At 38.1% G+C, this 20,541-nt stretch overlaps 1 protein-coding gene across 3 annotated transcripts in view; it reads left to right on the top strand.

Annotated features, from left to right (window-relative positions):
- PHLDB2 (pleckstrin homology like domain family B member 2) overlaps nt 1-19,879 on the top strand; it is a 77,318-nt gene extending 57,439 nt beyond the window's left edge. For all 3 annotated transcript variants that reach the window (XM_063305562.1, XM_063305563.1, XM_063305561.1), the window contains 6 exons: nt 5,153-5,360; nt 6,268-6,358; nt 13,929-14,075; nt 14,520-14,739; nt 15,794-15,879; nt 17,063-19,879. In XM_063305562.1, the coding sequence (XP_063161632.1) occupies nt 5,153-5,360; nt 6,268-6,358; nt 13,929-14,075; nt 14,520-14,739; nt 15,794-15,879; nt 17,063-17,203 (893 nt within the window). In that variant the 3' untranslated portion in view covers nt 17,204-19,879. The remainder of the gene's footprint in view (nt 1-5,152; nt 5,361-6,267; nt 6,359-13,928; nt 14,076-14,519; nt 14,740-15,793; nt 15,880-17,062) is intronic.
- The last annotated feature ends 662 nt before the right edge of the window (nt 19,880-20,541 follow it).

The raw sequence follows: 20,541 nt of genomic DNA, 5'->3' as shown, positions 1-20,541 counted from the left end.
TAACTGCCATGCTAAATCTCATTTTCATTGTAACTTGAAAATCAAGGCCACATTTCCATCTCTGCATCTATTATTTGATGTTCCTATATACATGTGCATTCTATACCTATACAGAGTGAAATACCATGGGAAAATTTTTATAGATGCTGACATTCAGTCTTCCTGCACCTCGAACATTTAGATAACAGGTAGAAGTCAGAAGATCTCATTCACAAGGCATACCTAATTTTATTTGGTCTGTTGAGCAGGCATTTTGGTGCCTAGCCAAATCCTGTGGCTACCCTATCGTACTAGAAGCCATATATAGGAAGGGATGTGGTCAGATCTTCACTGCCATTCTAAACTATTTCTAATGTTTAAGACAAAGTGGGGAAACTCTAATTAATTGGAAGTATTTCAGTATAATTGTTATGCTTATTAAGATTAATGACAGCCACAGAAAATATAAATGCAAACAAAACCCTACTTTCACCTGCCTTCTCTGATTATAAAATTAGACAGTACAGTCCTAACCTTACTTAATTAGAAGTAAGGTCCACTAAGTTTAATAGGATTTGTGCACTTGCCTTGCACAAATCTGATACCTATTTAGAATTTTTTGATTTTTTTTTCTTTTTAAAATAGTGATGTGTCCCCCAAAGAGAAGTGAGTTCTTTAATTCTTAGGAAACCTATACTCAGTATCAAAAATATATTTAATGAAATAACATGTATTGACAAGGACTGTAATCCAAAATATGCTGAAGTAAGAAAAAAATCTGTGATAAGAGAAATCAGCCAACCTTTCTTTTCCCAGCTCCAACTTCTATGGCTGCACTTCTTCATACATATGTGTGATTTGTGCATGTTAGTGAGAATATTTGGTTTTAAATAATTATTTAATGTTTTTAAAATTATGAATTTTTTTCCTATTAACTCTTTGTGTCTTATTAAAATCAGGTAAAGGCAAGAAAGGTATGAAAAATATTCTCTGTAGTGCTATATGCTTGGTTTGTGTTACTAATGGCAGAAGGGACACTGTCAAGTCATTCAGAAACAGTATGTGTGGAAATTATGAACTTCGTATTCCACTCAAAAACTTTAGGAAAGTATTATGATCTAAACAATCTCTTGTTTAAATCATACATACCCTGTGTATATAATTAAGAATGGCATAATATGGAAAACAGGACCATGCCTGCTGGCTTGCCCCCAAATCTATGGATGTAGAGAGGGATCTGCAGTGGGGAAGCTTTCTTGAGTTCAATTCCATCAGGATTCCAGACCAGTACTGGTCTATGACTGTAATAAAGTTCATTTCATTTCAGACCAGTATTCCAATGGAAGTATTTATTCAGTAAGGACATATTCATGATAGGAGTTGATTGAAGATAATGGATATACTAGCGAAGGTAGCGGAGTTGACACATCCTGTTCTTCTCTGCCCATACTTATTAATCATTTGAGGAAACGTAAAGGAAGCATACAAATACACACTGCAGGTTTCATTGTTAACAAATCTAGCCTGGATTTGCAGATAAAACAAGCCAGGTTCACCCATTGCACGTAGCTCTTGTACACTATGATGGCAAATCTAGACAATTGTAGCTTAGTCACATTGTTACCACAATTGGTGAACCATGTCATCACAAAAATATTAAAATCTATGTAATAACCAGTATTTATTTTCATGGAAATGTCCTGACAGTGATTTATAAACCTGATACTTGCTTAATTTTGAAGAGAAGATATAAATGATAGATATCTGTGCACACAACTGGAAGTATAGCCTGGCGCAGAAGTTAATAAAAGTAGCAATGTTGTAAATTTGTAGTAGGCTGTTTTTCCATGCACATATATGTATGTATGTATGTTATTTGAGTCACATTAGAAATTTGATTCTCTTCCAACTTCCTTTTTTGAAAATGAGTATTGTTTGCAGAATACAAGACTGTAGAGAAGGAATATTAATACAAATTACTGTTTTGGCTGTCTAAATAAAAGGAAGGCAATTCTCCTATAAGTTCTGCATAACTCTGTTGAAGGAAAGATGAACTGAAAATATCCTCTCATGGATATTTCTTGTTACCACTACAGCACTAAAATATGCTGTGGTCTTTCTCCTCTTTTAACTGATTCCTCCTTTTTTCCCTTTTAAAAAAATATAAATGCTCTTGAGTTGGTAATAGGAAACTATTAACTGATTAAGGCAACCATGCATACAGAAGAAGCAGTATGTCAACCACTGATTTTCTGGGTTGGCAAATGTAGAAAGCAATTTAAATAATTGCCATTAGCATATAAAAAGCATCTCTGATTCACCATAAAAAAAGTGGATTCTTGACTGTGTTCTTTGTAAAAATAAGCTTTGAAATTTTTGTTGTGATTTCAACATTGTTCTGTTAACAGTGATTATGATATTAACAACAATAATGTAACAGTTTCTATTTTAATTTCAATATGCTTCTGACAACTGTCCATTTAACTCAGCTTGCTTGGGTTTTTTTAATTGTAAAACAGTTTTGTGCAGTACCTTGAATTAATGATACATTGAATTGAGACATTAACTTGAGTTTTTCATTTTCATACAAATATTAAAGTCACCTTTTCTTTTAGCAAATCCACACATTTTTTAGCAGGACATAATATACAGTTGATACATCTTTTACAGGGATAGCTTGCTAATATCAGATTACGTTGTTGTTTTATTTTGATATAAGTATTTCCTATTGTATAGTCATTCTACACAAACATACAGTATCAGCTCACACCTTTAAAAAAAATTGAAAATTGCCTAAAGTCTGCATCTCTGAGCACTTGATATTTTGACTTCCAAAAGTCTTGCTCCCTACAGAATACTACATTAAATACACATCTATCTTACCTAAGATCACAGACTAAATAAAAATTAAAAGTGTGGGCATCATCTGGTTTATCGAACTCCAGAATAATTTTGCCTGTCAAAATATCTTCCTTCAGCAAATTTAGTAGTCAGCTGAATGACTGTTAGACATGTTACTACTTTCTAAAATATATAATTTAAAGAATTTGTTGTCCAAATATTGGCTACTGTTTCACGCAACTTTTTAAAAAGATCACTTAAATTCAGGGGACAGAAGCCTATTCAACATTTATTACCCAAGTTAGATAAATAAAACCTCCCTTATCAGAAGCAGAATACTTGTCCTAACAGCCAGGAACCACGCTGAGACAAGGAGTAGGTCTCTAGTGTTTTATTACTGCTACATAACAGAGAATCCTAACAAACTGAAGAAGCATGGGAAAACCCAGACATATAAACCCCAAAGACTAAGGTGGGCCCGATCTGTGTCTTTTTGAATGGCCACCTAATTCCTCAGTACTAGGCATACGCTTTACAGCCTGAATGGGAGCCCCCTGCTCGCCATCCTCACTCATGACAATACTTTTGAATTTTGGGTGTTACAAATGACTGATAGAACAGTGATTCACATTGTGACCTTACAAATATTTGCAAAAATATTGATCCAAGATCATCTCTTTAAATTAGCTGTTAGCTTTTTTCCCCCTGCAGTCCTACAGTTTTGGATTAATGGAGGTAATAAAACTGTACATAAATTTATAGTTTTGTTCTTTCTATATTCTCTTTGCTTCCTTGACTCAGCCCAGAGTATTATTTCAAAGTCATCCACCATCACAAGCTGTCTGTAAAATTAAAATAAACGGAACTGTATATATTCCTACAAATTGAGAATCTAATGTTCTGTGTTTTGCTAAAGAGAATCCTTATTAGCAAAATAAAAATTTCTAGTATCTAAAGAAGAATGTGTATTAAAATTTTTTAACAATTATTCTAATATATAATGTTTGTGCAGCCTTTAGGTACCGTATTTAATGCATATATTCTGAACATATCCAAAGTTGTCATACAGTAAATACATTTAATTTTTTCCTTGCATGTAAAAAAAAATAACTAAAAGAAATCCATTAATATTGAATAATTTAAATGGCCTCAACTATAATCTATAACCAAAAAGCACAAAATGGCATCATAATAGTAATCTCTTCTTTCTCTTTCTTTACAACAAAATCTCTATTTTAAAGGAACAGTTAGTCATTCCAAAAGCTCAAGTGTTAAAGGTAATTTTAATCCATTGTTGCAAAATATATCCTGATAATAGTTTCCATAGCAAAAGCTTCCTGTGCATGAAATGTGATACTGCTTGAGGATGCATTTCATAGCTTGTGTGAAAGTATAGAAAGATGAACTGAAAAATTGATCACATTTTAAAGGAATATAGTTAACATTAGTTTCTCAAGACTTATCCAGAGGCCAGTTCCTCTCAGTGACATAAATCACTTCTCCTAGCAAGAAATGTGCTGTTCTGATCCTGCTGGTACGGATGGGTGGGCACAGTATGGCTTGGCCTTACTTGCACAACTACAATTAAATTATAATTCTCTACATTCAAAGACTTGAAATATTTGAAGATGCAGAATTTGAAAAATGACAAGCTTATGGAGGCTGTTGCTGAGAAATAACTGAAAATATATTTAATCCAAAGAAAGTTTACTTAGATTAATAATATAGCATTGGATCCAGAAAAGATTCTGCTTCCACTTGAAACTAATTGCCATTTAGTATATTGCCTAAATCATTAAGCTGGCTTATTTTAATCAAAATATAATTAGCTGAATTTGAATGAACCAGCAAGCTGTGTTTAATCTCAGCCACAGTGGAGGTGAAGTGTATGCTTTTGTCTGAATCAACCCACTGTTGGATTCACACAGCACCTAAAGTTAAAACGAGACATCCGCTTTCCTATAATGCATGAACCTGGTCATTGTGCTTGTAAATTAAAATTTATCTCTTAGGGCAATATGTGAAAGCAGATTATTGTGGTGTATTCAACAAATTATATTCACAAAAAATATATTGATAACATAGCACAAGGTGTGAATTTAGCCAGTGACTCATTTAGGGAATATACATAATAGAAATTAAAGTACAATAAATACAGTACAGCAGATTAGTGTTTCCTTAGAGAAAACTAATAAAAATTACCATTGCTTCAAATCCAGATAAGAGCTCAGAATGGAATAATATTCAAAATAAGTATATTTTATAATAAAAAATAATACCTTCATCAATAATATAAAACATAAATCAACAAACACTTTCGTTCTTTTTCTAGGTTATAACCATCAGCATATGCATGAGGATCAAAGCCAGAAGCCACCTGAATTCTACAGCAGAACTGCCTCAGAATCCAATGTGTATCTGAACACCTTTAATTATCCTAATCCTAATCTGAAAGGCCATGCCTTTGACACGCTTAGCTTAGATAGCTCAGACAGCATGGAGACTAGTATATCTGCCTGTTCCCCAGATAATATTTCCAGGTACATTGTGGCAATATTTAATTTTTTCCAGCAAATGCAACTTAATAATTAGACATACAAGCATATTAGATTATTAAATATGAGTTTATTAAAATGTACTGTTGTAGGGCTTAGCTAGTATAAGAAATGCATTTTATTTTTAGAAGCACCCAGTCAATATCAAGAACTATATATTTATTTAAGCATATATAGTTACTGTAGTTAAAAAGATAGGAAAGCAGGAATATTACATCTCTTCTGCCTACTTAAAGACCAGTTACTTCAGTTATTTCTTCAACTGTCAGCTAGCAGCCAATCAACCTGAGTACCTGAAATGTTTCCACCTCAACTGTTTGTTGCAATATATGCCATTTTAAGTACTAGTATTTCTTTTCTTCCTTCTGTCTCTTATTCTGTGTTGCATTTTCCAGTGTATGACATCAATAATAGGAACTCTCTTTAGCTGAAGAGTAATAAGAGTATTATGTAAAGTAATACATAAATAATAAACTGATAATGTACCACAAACTATTCCTTCTGATGGTTTTGCTTCAAACAGGATTTACATTTATAGTATTTATTCCCTAGGAAGCTTCTGAGATAATCAGTCTCCTAAGTAGAACTTTATGACAGATTCAAGGGAATCCTTGTCCACTTGAAACTCCCCATGTTGTCTCTCATATTAATCTGACGAAAGCTGTTCTGCGGTTATTCCACTTTACTTCTTTTAGGTGTTTCTGCTCACTTGTTTGCTTGCTTGTTTTGTGCATATGTGAAAAGAAAAACCCAGGTAGCTAAACGATACCTTTTGATCAGTAATTCCACTGTGAAGAAAATACATAGAAAACAACAAAAAGCCTAGAAATATGTTTTTTATATTGAAATGTTTTCTCAAATACTTTTTTGTTGTTACTGCTTTTTGTTACAGTGCCAGTACTGCAAACGTGGCGCGGATAGAAGAGATGGAAAGACTTTTAAAACAAGCTCATGCTGAGAAGACACGATTGCTTGAATCCAGGGTAATGTAAATACAGAAAGAGCAAAGACAATCCTGTTGTTGAAGTTGTGTTGTCACTACATTTTGAAATTAGTACATTTTCATAGAATTTGTAAGGACTTGAATTGTAATTAATTTCAGTTTGATCAGCCAGCACAGATTTAAAAGTACGCAGTTACTCAGATTTATTTATTATAGATTAATCAGAAATATGCAGCATAGTCCAGAAATGGTCTGGTAGAATAAGCAAATTAAGTTGTTGCTTGATATACCCTTATTTTTAGGGTCATTAATGATGGAGCATGTGGCCCAAGAGAGGTCTCTATAATAACACATTGTGCATTGTAAAAAAGAGATCAATGTCCTGTATGGTATGGTGGTTGAAATATTGGACTTGAACCAGAGAGATTCAGGTCATTATCACCCTCTCAGTGCAGCCTGCCATATAAAGTTGTTATGAAAATAAATGAGAGGTGATGCCTTGCCTTGCCTTGAACTCCTTAGAGCAGGGTTTTCCAAGCTTTTTGAATCTATGGAACCTGTTAGCCATGAAAAAGGAAGAAAGAAAATTCCTGGAACCCCTGGAAAGTTCTAGTGATAGAAAATTGGCTGCATTCAAGTAAACTTTTAAAAAAATGTTTTTTGCCCTTAGTCTTTCACATAACACAGTTTGAAAAACCCTGCCTTATAAAAAAGGCATTACATAAATGTAATGAATAAACAAATAAACGTTGGGCTACCCGGCCTTAGTTGTGCTCTTCTAAACCAAAATAACTCCCCCTACCTGGCAACATCCATATGTTTTAGAGAATAAATCCAGTGGTCCCTTACAGTATTAATGTTCCAGACACTAGATTTGGATAATGTTTTAAAAGAAACAGTAACTTCTACTATATTTGGAAGTCCATAAAATAATCTGGGTTAATTCAGCATTGATACTGAACATGTGTAATGGTTGCCTATTCTGACAAACTCAGTCTCACAAGCAGGTGCTTAAGGATAACTGGTTTATTGAAAGAATAGTATGCAGATACAGAGAAAGCTGAGAATGAGCAAAAGCGCGCCAAATACAAACTAAAAACCCTCGCTTCAAACCCGGTTCCACCCTCACTCGCGCTTTGCAACCACCCCCTCCCAGGTGCTAGCAACCGTTGCCCACATCGGCCTGAGAAAGTAACCTTGAACACATTCCATAACCCAAACAGACATTCCACAGTTACAGCAAGGAGATTACAGCCTGGCACGGCTGGAAATTTCCACCCAGCAAACACGGATCAGGAAAGTGACATGCGAAACGTTACGATGTATTCAGAACATTGGAACGATGAACATGACATACCGCCCCCCTTAAAAACAACAAATTAAGGAGCAGGTTTAGTAGAATATGCAGCATGAAAATGGTCAACTAAAACAGGGGAGTGAACATCGCGGGCAGCAACCCATTCTGGATGAGGGAAATGTTTCCATCAGACTAGGTATTGCGAAGTAGAACGAAGGCATAGAGAATCCAGAATCTCCTGGACTTTGAAGTGTTGCTGCCCATCAATCATAATGGGAGCAGGTGGTGAGGGTTGCGGGTGCCAGTGATCGGATTGGTGGAAAGGCTTGAGCAGGCTGCAATGAAAAATGGGATGCAAACGTTTAAGATTATGAGGCAAATCTAATTTAAAAGTAACAGGATTAATTTGAGCCACAATAGGAAAGGGACCCACGAATTTTGGCGCCAACTTTTTAGATGGTTGGGGAGATTTAATGAACTTTGTGGAGAGGTAAACTTTATCCCCAACTTTGAAGGGTGGCTGAGGTGCCCGTTTGTTGTCAGCATGGCGTTTGAAAGCAGCTTGAGCATCGCCGAGAGCCTGTTTGATTTGAGGCCAGGAGTCCCCCAGATGCCCTGCCCAGTCTGCAGGGGAAGATGGAGGAGACATTGGTCGCGGCAGCTCTGGGATGGGCACAAAGTCCTGGCCAAAGACAATGCGAAATGGCGCCTGACCAGTGCTCTGATGCACGGCATTGTTGTAGGCGACTTCAGCGAAGGGCAGGAGATCGACCCAATTGTCTTGTTGATAATTAACAAAAGCACGGAGATATTGCTCCAGTGTGGAATTAAGCGCCTCTGTAGATCCGTCAGTCTCAGGATGCGATGCAGTGGAGAGCGCTTGTTTGGTACCCACCAATTTCATAAAAGCCCGCCAAAACTGGGAGGTAAATTGTGTGCCTCTGTCAGTCACCAAACGGGAGGGGCTCCCGTGGAGCCTGTACACGTGTACAAAAAAGAGGCGGGCAAGCTGCTGGGCTGAGGGAATGGAAGCGCACGGAATGAAATGGGCTTGTTTCGAGAAAAAGTCCTTCACAACCCAAATCACAGTTTTCCTCTGGCTTGGAGGTAAATCAACGATAAAATCCATAGAGATCTCCTCCCAAGGGTGAGAGGGACTGGCCACTGGCTGGAGCAACCCCTGGGGCTTACCAACCTTCCGTTTTGAACCAGCGCAGACAGGGCAGGAAGCAATATATTCCTTAACATCTCGCCTTAGTGTTGGCCACCAGAATTGGCGTCTAACCAAGTGAAGTGTTTTGACAAACCCAAAATGTCCAGCCAGTTTGTCATCATGGCAACGGAGTAAAATGTCTTTGCGTAAAGTCTCAGGCACATAGAGACGATCGTTTTTCCAAGCAAAATCACGGTCAAAAGTAACAGTGTGTAAATTTGCTTGCAACCAAGTGTCAGATTTCAACTGGGAAAGAAACTGTTGTTGCAAGTCTGAGGGAACTGGCAAACGTCCGGGACGGGGTGAAATTGAAGCGTCTGGCTGTTGCACACGAGTCTGGCTGCGGGTCACCGCTGCCAGACTCAATTGTGGGTCCGTCCTCAGTGTACCGACTACATCAGGTACAGTGCTGGAATCCTGGGGTCTGCGGGAAAGTGCATCAGCCAGAAAGTTTTTCCTTCCCGGAATAAATTTCAACTTAAAATCAAAACGGCTGAAGAATTGAGCCCATCTGATTTGCTTTGGGTTGAGCTTACGAGGTACACTGAGTGCTTCGAGGTTCTTGTGATCAGTCCAAACCTCGAAAGGGTGGGTAGCGCCCTCCAACAAATGGCGCCAAGTGTCTAAAGCTGCCTTGACAGCAAAAGCCTCTTTCTCCCAAACGTGCCACCGCCTTTCAGTCTCAGAGAATTTACGGGAGAGATAAGCACAAGGCTTCAAACATCCCGACTCATCTGCTTGTAGCAGGAGCGCTCCAATGGAGAAATCAGAAGCATCCACTTGCACCACAAATGGCTTGCTAGGATCGGGATGCTGTAGAATGGGTTCTGCTGTGAATAGCTTTTTAAGCTGGTCAAAAGCCACCTGGCATGCGGGCGTCCATTTCAACAACACCCCAGGATTCTTTGCCCTCCGTGTATCCCCCTGCCCTTTAGTTTTTAGTAGCTCAGTGAGGGGCAACGCTATCCCTGCGAACCCCTGGATAAACTGGCAATAATAGTTCGTGAATCCAAGGAAACTTTGGAGCTGCCGATGCGTGCGTGGTGGCTCCCATGCTAGAATGGCTTCAATCTTAGCTGGATCCATTTCAGTACCCTTGTCTGAAATTCTATAGCCCAAATAGTCAATTTGAGATTTATGAAAAGCACATTTGGACAATTTAGCATACAGTTCAGCCTTTCTCAGCTTGCTGAGCACTTGTCTAAGCAGTTCTATATGTTCCTCCATGGTTTCAGTATAGATTAACACATCATCCAAATACACCAAGACCCCTTTGAATAAATGGTCATGCAAGACCTCATTGATCAGCTGCATAAACACCCCAGGCGCCCCCGCCAGACCAAAAGGTAACACTTTATACTGGAAAGAGCCCAAAGGACAATTGAAAGCAGTTTTCCATTCATCCCCCTCCCTTATCCGAATGCGGAAATATGCCTCCCTCAGGTCCAACTTAGAGAATATTTTACCTTTTGCCAGATGTGATAACATGTCTTTGATTAACGGGATGGGATATTTATTTAATATTGAGACTGCATTCAATCCACGGAAATCTGTACATAATCTCAAAGTCCCATCTTTCTTTGGTCTGAATAGAACAGGAGCACCCACTGGGGAACTGGCTGGTTCGATAAAACCCCTGGCTAGATTTTTATCGACAAACTCTCTTAGCGTTGCCAGTTCCTTCTGGGTTATAGCATAAATTTTTGGCTTAGGCAACTTTGCATTAGGAATAAAGTCTATGGCACAGTCAGTTTTACGGTGCGGTGGTAGCTGATCCGCTTCCTTTTCGCCAAACACATCTGCAAAGTCTTGGTATTGTTCCGGCAGTTCGTCTAGCGGACTAGTAAGGAGATGCGGAGTTGTAGCTGCCGCCCTCCCCACCTCGCCGCTGTCCAGTTCATCCCCCTCAGGGGCTTTGTAGAATCCATCTGCAAAAGTCACAGTTCTGTGCACCCAATTTATGTGTGGGTTTTGCTGAACAAACCAAGGCATCCCCAAAATGACAAACGGACCCCCCACAGGCGCTACCACAAAAGGCAGTTTCTCCCAGTGGCTTCCCATTTGCAATGCCACCATCCCTGTGGAGTGAGTCACCGGTTTCCCCCCCACTGTAGATCCATCCAATTGGGTGAAGATCATGGGCCGTTTCAAAGGAAATGTGGGTAACTCCAACGCAGCTACCACGTCAGGATGCATTAAACACCGTGAGCACCCCAAATCAACCATAGCCCACACTTCCACAGTTCTTGTCCGTGACCCCAATTTCACCTTCACTGTCATGGTAGGGAAATTTCCACTCACCGAGGCGTGATCGCGCCCTTCATCTTTCACCTGCCCAGCGGCGCCCTTTAAAGCAGGTGGCTGGCGTTTCCCGCCGGTTGATTGCAAACAGCCTCCTCCTCATCCCCAAAGAAAGGGACTTCCTCAGGTTCGATCTCCGCCAGCGCCGCCTTCATCTTCCTTGGTAGGGAAGGAGATTTTCCAGATGACTTTCCCGGCCAGTCTTCGGTCTTTCCCTTCGGGCACGCTGCTGCTCGGTGCCCCTCTTTTCCGCACTGCAGACATTGCCCTCTCGCATAGCGTCGCGCCTTCTCTTCCTCCCAGGTCCACTGGCTGGATTTCCCTGGAGGAGCCGAGGTGCAGGACCCTTTACTGAATCTCCCAATTCTCATCGATTTTCGGTGGGTAAACGTCTCTAGGGCATGCTCAGCGCTGCTCGCCAGCTGAATCCAATCATATAGGGTTCTTGGGTCCTCACGCCCCAGAGACCACTTCAGAACCTCAGTTTCCAGTCCATCCTTGAACATCTCCACCAGCGTGGATTGGGACCAATCCTCCACTTTCCCCGCCAGTGCTTTAAATTCCAGCGCATAATCTGCCACGGATCGTGACCCTTGGTACAGTCCCTTTAATGCCCACTTCGCTCTTTCCTGAGCTAGCGGGTCTTCAAAATGTTGCCGTAACGCCCACAGAAATTCCTTGAAGTCTTCTAACTCCAGAGCGTTCGATTGGCACAGCTGTACATACCAATCGGCTGCCCTCCCCTTCAGCTTGGTAGCAAAGGCATTTATTTTCCCCCGCTCTGACCGGAACCCCTGTTCCCAATCCTCCATATAACTGTTAGCATTAGTTATGAAGAAGGACAATTTGGCAGGGTCCCCATCGAACTTTACTGTGAAAGGTGGGGGTCCTGCAGTTTCTGGTCACTCAGCCCTTTGTACGGCCCCTAGCGAGCGCCTCTCCGCCGGAGGGGACCTCGAAATTGTCACCCTCGGGCCCCTCTCCTCGACGCTGGACCCTGCTTCTCCCTCTGGGGGATGGTAGGGGTGACGGTGAGGGGGAATGCCTACGGCGGGACCCTTCCCTTCCTTTTTCAGGTGACCCCCATCCCATTGACATCTTCTTCAGCATGAATTCAACCGAATCTAATTTTGCCTCCAGCACTTTTATACGATCAGGGGTGGGGGACCCCTCAGGCACTTCCTTCCTGACCACCTTGAGTGACAGCGGGTACCGCCGCTTCCAGGAGGCTTGAGCCGCCCCAGGGTCCAATTCCTCCTCCCAAGTAAGGTAGTCACCAGCCGAAGTACTGGTCGTTTCTGGTACTTTTTGACGTCCCTCCTTCTCCTTCGAGTTGGGGTTGGGTTCTGCCCAGACCCCCGGAGCGTCGCTGCAGGGTACCTTCTCCGCTCTAACCACCGTGGAGTTCAGTTCCCCTTCGCTCGATGCCTCGCTCTCCATCTCCTGCAATCACGGTTCGTTCCTCGCTAGCGCTCCCCTTCACAGATGAATCTGGATAGGGGCTAGCGGAATAAGGGTTTTGAGATTCTCAGCTTTATGTAATGGTTGCCTATTCTGACAAACTCAGTCTCACAAGCAGGTGCTTTAGGATAACTGGTTTATTGAAAGAATAGTATGCAGATACAAAGAAAGCTGAGAATGAGCAAAAGCGCGCCAAATACAAACTAAAAACCCTCGCTTCAAACCCAGTTCCACCCTCGCTCGCGCTTTGCAACCACCCCCTCCCAGGTGCTAGCAACCGTTGCCCACATCGGCCTGAGAAAGTAACCTTGAACACACTCCATAACCCAAACAGACATTCCACAGTTACAGCAAGGAGATTACAGCCTGGCACGGCTGGAAATTTCCACCCAGCAAGCACGGATCAGGAAAGTGACATGCGAAACGTTACGATGTATTCAGAACATTGGAACGATGAACATGACAACATGAATATATTAAACTCAAATCTGTTTTAAGAGCCATTTTTATTGAGTTCTATGGTGTCTGTCCAATGATTATTATGAGGAGGATGCAAACTTAGTGTTGTCAAGGCTCCAGGAAGGAACATTTGATGACTATCCGTAATGCTTAATGATAGTTGTAAACCTGAAGATTATACACGTAGGTATGTTCTTAATTGTGCTGCAGATCCATTTTTCAGTTTTTATCCATGCATATAAACTAAAACCTCAATAGATTTTAAAAACTAAAAGTCTCAATAGATTTAATATTCAGTATTATAGCCCAGTAATTCCCAAACACATTGACAGAAATATTTGAATTTTAAAATAGAAAACCTTATAATTGAGGCAAAAATACACCAGGCCTTGAGGCAGAGTGGGTAAATGGATTCCTTATGTGATGTTCTTGCCTTTCAGATGATTATTGATCTTTTTTCTGGATTTTATTTCCATGATATTCTGTGTTTTTACTGTGTTGAAGACAAGTCATGATTGCCCTCATTTTTATCAAGTCAAAATGTTGAAAACAATAAATGAAAATCACTGCCCAGCCCTAAGCTAAAGCAGATGCTACAGCAAAAAAAAATCCCCTTGTTCCCACTCTGTGCAACAAGAAAGGAGAAGGGAGACATGCACACACACCGAAATGGACAGGCAACAATCATCCGCATCTGAGGAGGAGGAGGAGGAACTGGCAGAAACTCTTGCCAATTTCTCTCCTCCTCATTCACCTGGGCTCCGAAACTGGGAGGTGAATGAGCAAACGTATATTTAAATTGGATCAATTTGTTTTTAAAGATGTATTTTTTTTTAAAAGAGGGCATTCCTTTATGTTTTATTGTCTGTATTCCTTTAGGAACGAGAAATGGAAGCTAAAAAAAAAGCACTAGAAGAAGAAAAGCGTCGCAGAGAACAGCTAGAGAAAAGGTTACAAGAAGAAACTAGTCAGCGACAAAAACTAATAGAAAAAGAAGTTAAGATACGTGAAAAACAGAGAAGTCAGGTACGTAGTTTGAAATAGAGAAAATGCAGGTATTGCAGGTATTGAAGGAAGAGGAAAAGTCTCACACATATTAATAGGTTACATTGTTGGACCAAGATCAGAAAGACTTAGGTGCAATTTCACCCCCAGTGTTAGAAGCACACTGGATGACATGATAAATTTAATTTTTCAATGCGAGAATATGCTATTATGATACACAGTGTGTAGTTTTGCTGTAAACTAGATTTAGTTACATTTCCTTTTTTTTCCTCTTGTCTACTACCATTAATGCTTTTTGCTTATTCTACTTACATTTTTTCTGCACTTTGCATAATGTTGCTTATGCTAATAGGGAAGAGTTTTAATGGGACAGATTTATGCATGCTATGAAAGAAACATGGGTTAATCGTAATAATAAGAGAACATAAAATTTTAATACCAATATTAATTGTACGTTTGTCTTAGTCTCGTCCTTTGACCCGTTATTTGCCAGTCAGAAAGGAAGATTTTGATCTCCGCAGCCACATAGAGACAGCTGGCCACAACATAGAGACTTGTTACCATGTCTCACTCACTGAGAAGACCTGCCGAGGCTTTCTTGTTAAGATGGGAGGGAAAATTAAAACTTGGAAAAAACGATGGTTTGTGTTTGATAGAAACAAGAGAACATTTTCTTATTATGCAGGTGAGTTATGCTTGGTTTGACATGGCATTCTTCCTGTTACTTTATTAAGTTTATTAAATTCATAAATCCTACTTCGGTAACTGAAGTGTGTTTGTCTTGTTACTTGCCAGTCTTGTATGTTTACATCTTGGAATGAAGCTAAGGGTCAGAATTAGGATTCTTCATATGCTGGATCTTATACATTCTTCTCTAGAAGCAAGGAAATGCCCAATATAAACTGTGTGCATAGATGGAATCAGGCTAGAAAAACATGGAAAACTGCTGGACTCATTTTCATAAGCTATGAGTCTGGCCAGGCAGTATTCTGGAAATTAAGGATCTGGATACTTGTTGTTTTGTAAGATTTTCTGTTACACATTATCAGTATTTGGAATCATATGCATATTTTTGGCTAGAAAATTAAGATTACTTCAAGTTCAACTTGCAGTCTGGAAAATCTCACAACATCTGCCAAAAGCTGGATCTTTTTCTGCTTGCTTCCTGTTACTGTTTTTCCTGCACTGGGCAGTTTACAATAGTTGATGTTATAGCAAACCAACAAACTGGGGAGGAGCAAATAGGAGGCTTAACAACAAGGAATGAAAAGTCAAGTGTAGCCTGTGAGAAACACAATTTGTGTGGTTGACTTTTGTGCTTGTGCTATCTCTCTCTCCTCTTGAGAGATACTGTATTTCAAACCATAGCTATAATCTTTTATCAGGTTTGAGATAGAGAAATTAAAAACTACATCTATGTACCAAATGGTCAGTGGTTTTTAGAACCAACCACAGATCGACTGATTGATTGACATTTTACATCTTAGGACAAAGTAAATAGTGGTGTTATATGGCAGTATCTTTTATGTGATTCATCTGAGAAAAGGTTCCAGATAAGAAATACTATACCCCATTAGGAATACGCCTCACTGACATTTTGATATGTTAATGTATTATCAAATCAAATCGATAACCAAGGAAAACTTCAGTTTATTTTAAATTAAATAGAGATTTTAATGTTAATCTTAATCTCTGTGATGGGTTGTTTGTTTCAACCTACTTTTTTTCTCTTACTGTAGACAGACATGAAACTAAATTAAAGGGAGTAATTTATTTCCAAGCCATTGAAGAAGTCTATTATGATCATTTAAAGAATGCTTGTAAGGTAAGAAAAGATGCGTATCTTGCTTTTCTTAACACTATTTTATTTATGTATTTATTTTTGAAGTTTAAAGTAGGCTAAACACTAATTATTGTACACACAGTTTACAGTTGAAAATGCTACTTAATTGGTAAAAGATGGTGGTTTGAAGAGCAGTATATAAATATATAAGGGAAAATAGAGGGGAATTAATAAATCCTTTGAAATCCGATGCACTATCCAGATGCTAAGAAACTGCTAAATTTTAAGTGTCATTAGTTTGTTGCCATTAATCTCAGATCATATTTCCTTTGAAAATAAACATTTTTTTACAAATAAACATTATATTTGAATCAAGCACGTACTATTATGCTCAAGATGTTGCATATTCAAGTTTATAAGCTTTTTTACTGTAATGAAACTGAGGTGAAAAAATTTTGTCCAAAACAGAAAACTTACTGAGACTATAGATCCTACACACATTCTGACTCTGAAAGTTTATAGAGATCATGGTGATGTGCTAGTTTCTTTGCTTCTCTACCCACACATAGAATTTTTAAGCAAATACAATGAATGCAATATAGTAGATAGCTAGTATTCCACCCACTACAGAATAGCATTATGTTTTCAACTGGAATCTGCTCACAATCCTTGTTTGGATAGTTTACATGGATAAAATCTTAGCAGCCTCCAGATGTTGCTGAACCACAACTCCCAGCCAACATGACCAATAGTGTTGGGACATGTTCTCTTTTTGCCCAAAAGAAGACAGCTTTGATTTAAGTTCAGTCCCTCCCGACAAAAAAAACAAAGAGTACACAGGAAAAAAAGTTAAAAACAAACAATACAAACAGTGTAGGGCAATGTTTATGTGACAAAGTATGTCACATAAGTGTATTTGTATGAGAAAGAGAGAGAGAAAGAATGTTAACTGCCAGTAGCCACATTCCTAAGAGGGCAGGGCTAGGACTGAAAAACATGTTTATTTTAACTAAATTAATAACTACTAATGAAATTACATATAAAATAAGGTACTCAATTTATGAAAATATTTCAACCTCAGCTGTGTATACCAAACGTTCTTTCTTTCACAGCTATGGAAAAAAAAGAATAAAAAATGTAAAGTTTACAGTGACATTCACTCATTAAATTTATATCTGTTTCAGATTGTATAATATCATTAATTACACATCTATTTTCTTTCCAGAGCCCTAATCCATTGCTTACTTTCAGCGTTAAAACTCATGACAGAATATATTATATGGTGGCCCCATCGCCAGAAGCTATGCGGATATGGATGGATGTAATAGTTACAGGAGCAGAAGGCTACACCCACTTCATGTTGTAGTTAAATGGTGCTACGTTTCCTCAATAGGGCATAATGCAATAATAGCTGTGTTTGTGATGGTGGAAAGCCATATTTAGTCATATTTGACAAGTCATATGTACAAAATAACAAGAATCCTACCAGAACACCTAATCTTATGCTCCGAAAAGAAATACATCATATGTAAGGGAGCATCATGTTCTGGTCAGGTTTGTTTTCTTTTGCTGTGTTTTAGATTCATTAGTTGTTGACATAGTGGGTGGGGGGGAAGCTACTTAAAATATGATAATCCTCCAATAATAGATAATCAGATAGCCATAAGCCAATTTTTGTGGCATTTTCTTACAAATTCTACCATGCAGAACTTTCCTTATGAAAATAAATGTCATAAGTTAACAGTGTTGCTATACTTTTAAGTATAATATTTTGTATTAAGAAGTAAAAGAAAGATATGATGTCTCTATATTTAATGTATAGGATTTATGAACAATTTTATGTTCTTTTCCTTACAAGTATTTTATAACCAATTTTAAACCACTGTTTGCAGTGTTTTTGACTTAAAACACAACCAAAGATTCATACCATGTGTTGAGATTTAGTTTTATGTAATAGAAGAGTTTTTAAATTCTTTTATATATGCTAGTGGAGTTTTAAAGTATTTCTGTCTATATCTTGGAAATGCTGGATGTTAGTTTGAATGTTAACAAAAAAAATAGTATCTTTAGGGTCTTCGAAATATCAGAAGTTTCTTTTTGGAGGATAGAATCAGATAAAAATCCACATTGAGCAATCACATTCTGCATTTCTTTAGCTGAGGCTGTTACTTAATTTCTTAACAAATTACAACCCTCTTCACAAAATTATTCCTTCATCAGTTATAGCAGTACAGCTTAGTAGAATTAAGAACTGTAATTAAAAAAACATGACTATGTATGGTTACAATGACCATTTAGTATCCTAAAAAAGACAGATTTCCCCAACAGCACAGTGTTTGTGGGTAAAATTACAAGTCTTTGGAAACTATATTCACAACTTTTCCATATAAAATAAATATTTTAATTTATTAATGTAGGTGATTATTTTCCCAGGCTAAGTTGGCTTAGAAACTAGAACATGAATCTTTGGACATACTGAAGATAAGATCAGTCATGAAGAAAAGTCTTCAAATCTTTTCTGAATTATATTTCCATTGATGATGAAGAAGCATTTCTTTTTTGGCACACAGACATATCCTGCAGCTAGTTTGATAGGTGTCCGAATAGAAGCCATGAAAATTTATTTTGTATCAGAAACAAAATAACAACAGTCCCATTACACATTCTTTTTAGTGCTGTGCTTCTGATTTTATATTCTAGATCATTCTTTATGTATTAATTTATGTTGCTCTTTAACACAGAAAAATATTTCTATTTTTTCACGAATGTACTGAGGAAGCTGTCACTGCATTTCTCTTGAATAAAGTACAGTAAATAATCCTTTCTGTTCCTTATGGGGTCTGAAGAAATGATATGGGGACCATAGCTCAGTAACAGAGCATATGCAGTGTGCAGACACTTCCAGGGTCAAGCTCAGCCACCTTTGATTTAAAAAGTATGAGTAGTGGATTATAAGAAATACTTCTTCTTGAGACCTTACTGAACTGCTCCCAGAGGTGATAATACTGGGCTGAATCACTTACTGATTCCAGGCCCAGTAGGTCAATTAATTGATGGTCTAGAGCCTGTATCTAGCACTTGCCTTACCAAGTCTAAATTTTTTATGCATTCAAGGGATCACCATGTTATGTTCTTAAGATTATATATTCCTTAAAGATCATTTTTGTTTAAAATACTTTGCCAGTCTTTGGATATTGTATTCAGATGAAGTTTGGATTTTGTATCATGTTTGTATTTGATGTTGCCTTTTAATATTTTGATCTTGTACATGCCATGTTTTCAGTGCACTAAACTAAAATTGTTGTATCTCCTTAAGAAAATTATAAATAATAAACCACTTTCAGAAATAGTTATAATTTTAAAATATAATTGAATTTATTATAGTGTGTGATGCCAAGTAGCATGATTATAGCAATTTAAAAGTGCCACATGTTTTCAAATGGATTTACATGAAAAGAAATCACATAGAAACTTGTGATTTAAATTGTTAAATCAGGGCTTAAAGTTGTTTTTCCTTTAATTGATCAAACGTACATAGAGAATGAACTATTCAATTGTATATAAACAGCGTAAAAATATGTTTTAACTCACTGGGATTTACTTATGTTTGTGTGCACCAGACAAAAAGGCATTAAGTTGGATCAAGACTTACTCATATTCAGAGTAGACACACTGAAATCCATCAAAATTAAGTTTGTCATCAATAGCAAGGTGAATTGATTCCAGTAATTCTGTTCTAGATACAATTCAGCTGGATCCACCCCAGTGTAAAAAACAACAAAAAGAAAAACTATGAAAAGCCTAATTTGTGTCTTCTGAAGGAAAAGGAGATTGCAAATTTTGCTTAACCAATGTTAGAAGAAAAATTCCAGAAACGTCATTGGTTTTCATAGTTTCTATTGCATATTTTAAATTTACTTCTATATACATTTTACAGCTTTGCTTGCTCTTTCTTTTTCTTTCTTTCTTTCTTTCTTTCTTTCTTTCATCTTGCATGTTGTAATAGCGACATTTAAATAAATGTTTAAAATACATTTTCAAATTTAGTGTCTGATTTCCCATTAATTTTCTGTAAACCTAATTGGTATAAAGTGCTAGAGATTCAATATTTAGCTTTTAATGCAATTACACAACGGGTAGCTCAGTCCTAAATAGCTACAATGATAGAAACAGTTGAATCACTTTAGATTGGTTGAATATGTGTTGCCCTCTGGTCTCATTTCAAGATTGGCTTTCATCAAACACATATTTATTACATTTAATAATAATTTATTAAATTTGTATGCCACCCAACTCCCAGCAACTCTGGGTGGTTTACAAATTTCTTTAAAAACAAAACACAAAAAACAGAAAAGAAACACAGATGGCAGAACAAAGCCAGATGGGTACAAAGAAAAAGAAAAAAAAGGCGTCAGTTATCCTCACCAAAGGACTGGGAAAAAAGCCACGTCTTCGGGGCCCTTTGAAATACCAATAAGATGGGGGCTGTTGGAATCTCAGGGGAACCTCATTACAGAGGGCAGGCATTGCTACAGAGAAGGTGCACTTCTGGGATTCCAATAGACAGCATTGTTTGAGGAACCCAGAGTGCACTGTCAAAGACTATTGAGTCCAAGGACAGCCTCTTGAGGAGGGGATGCACCATTGCCTCTTTCAGGGCTGGAGGCACCACCCCCTCCATCAGAGGCCGACACTACTGCATAG

Source organism: Candoia aspera, chromosome 5 (genome assembly GCF_035149785.1).
Source record: "Candoia aspera isolate rCanAsp1 chromosome 5, rCanAsp1.hap2, whole genome shotgun sequence".
Classification (NCBI taxonomy): domain Eukaryota; kingdom Metazoa; phylum Chordata; class Lepidosauria; order Squamata; family Boidae; genus Candoia; species Candoia aspera.
The sequence above is the reverse complement of the archived record's forward strand: the minus strand, read 5'-3'. Positions and strand labels throughout refer to the sequence as shown.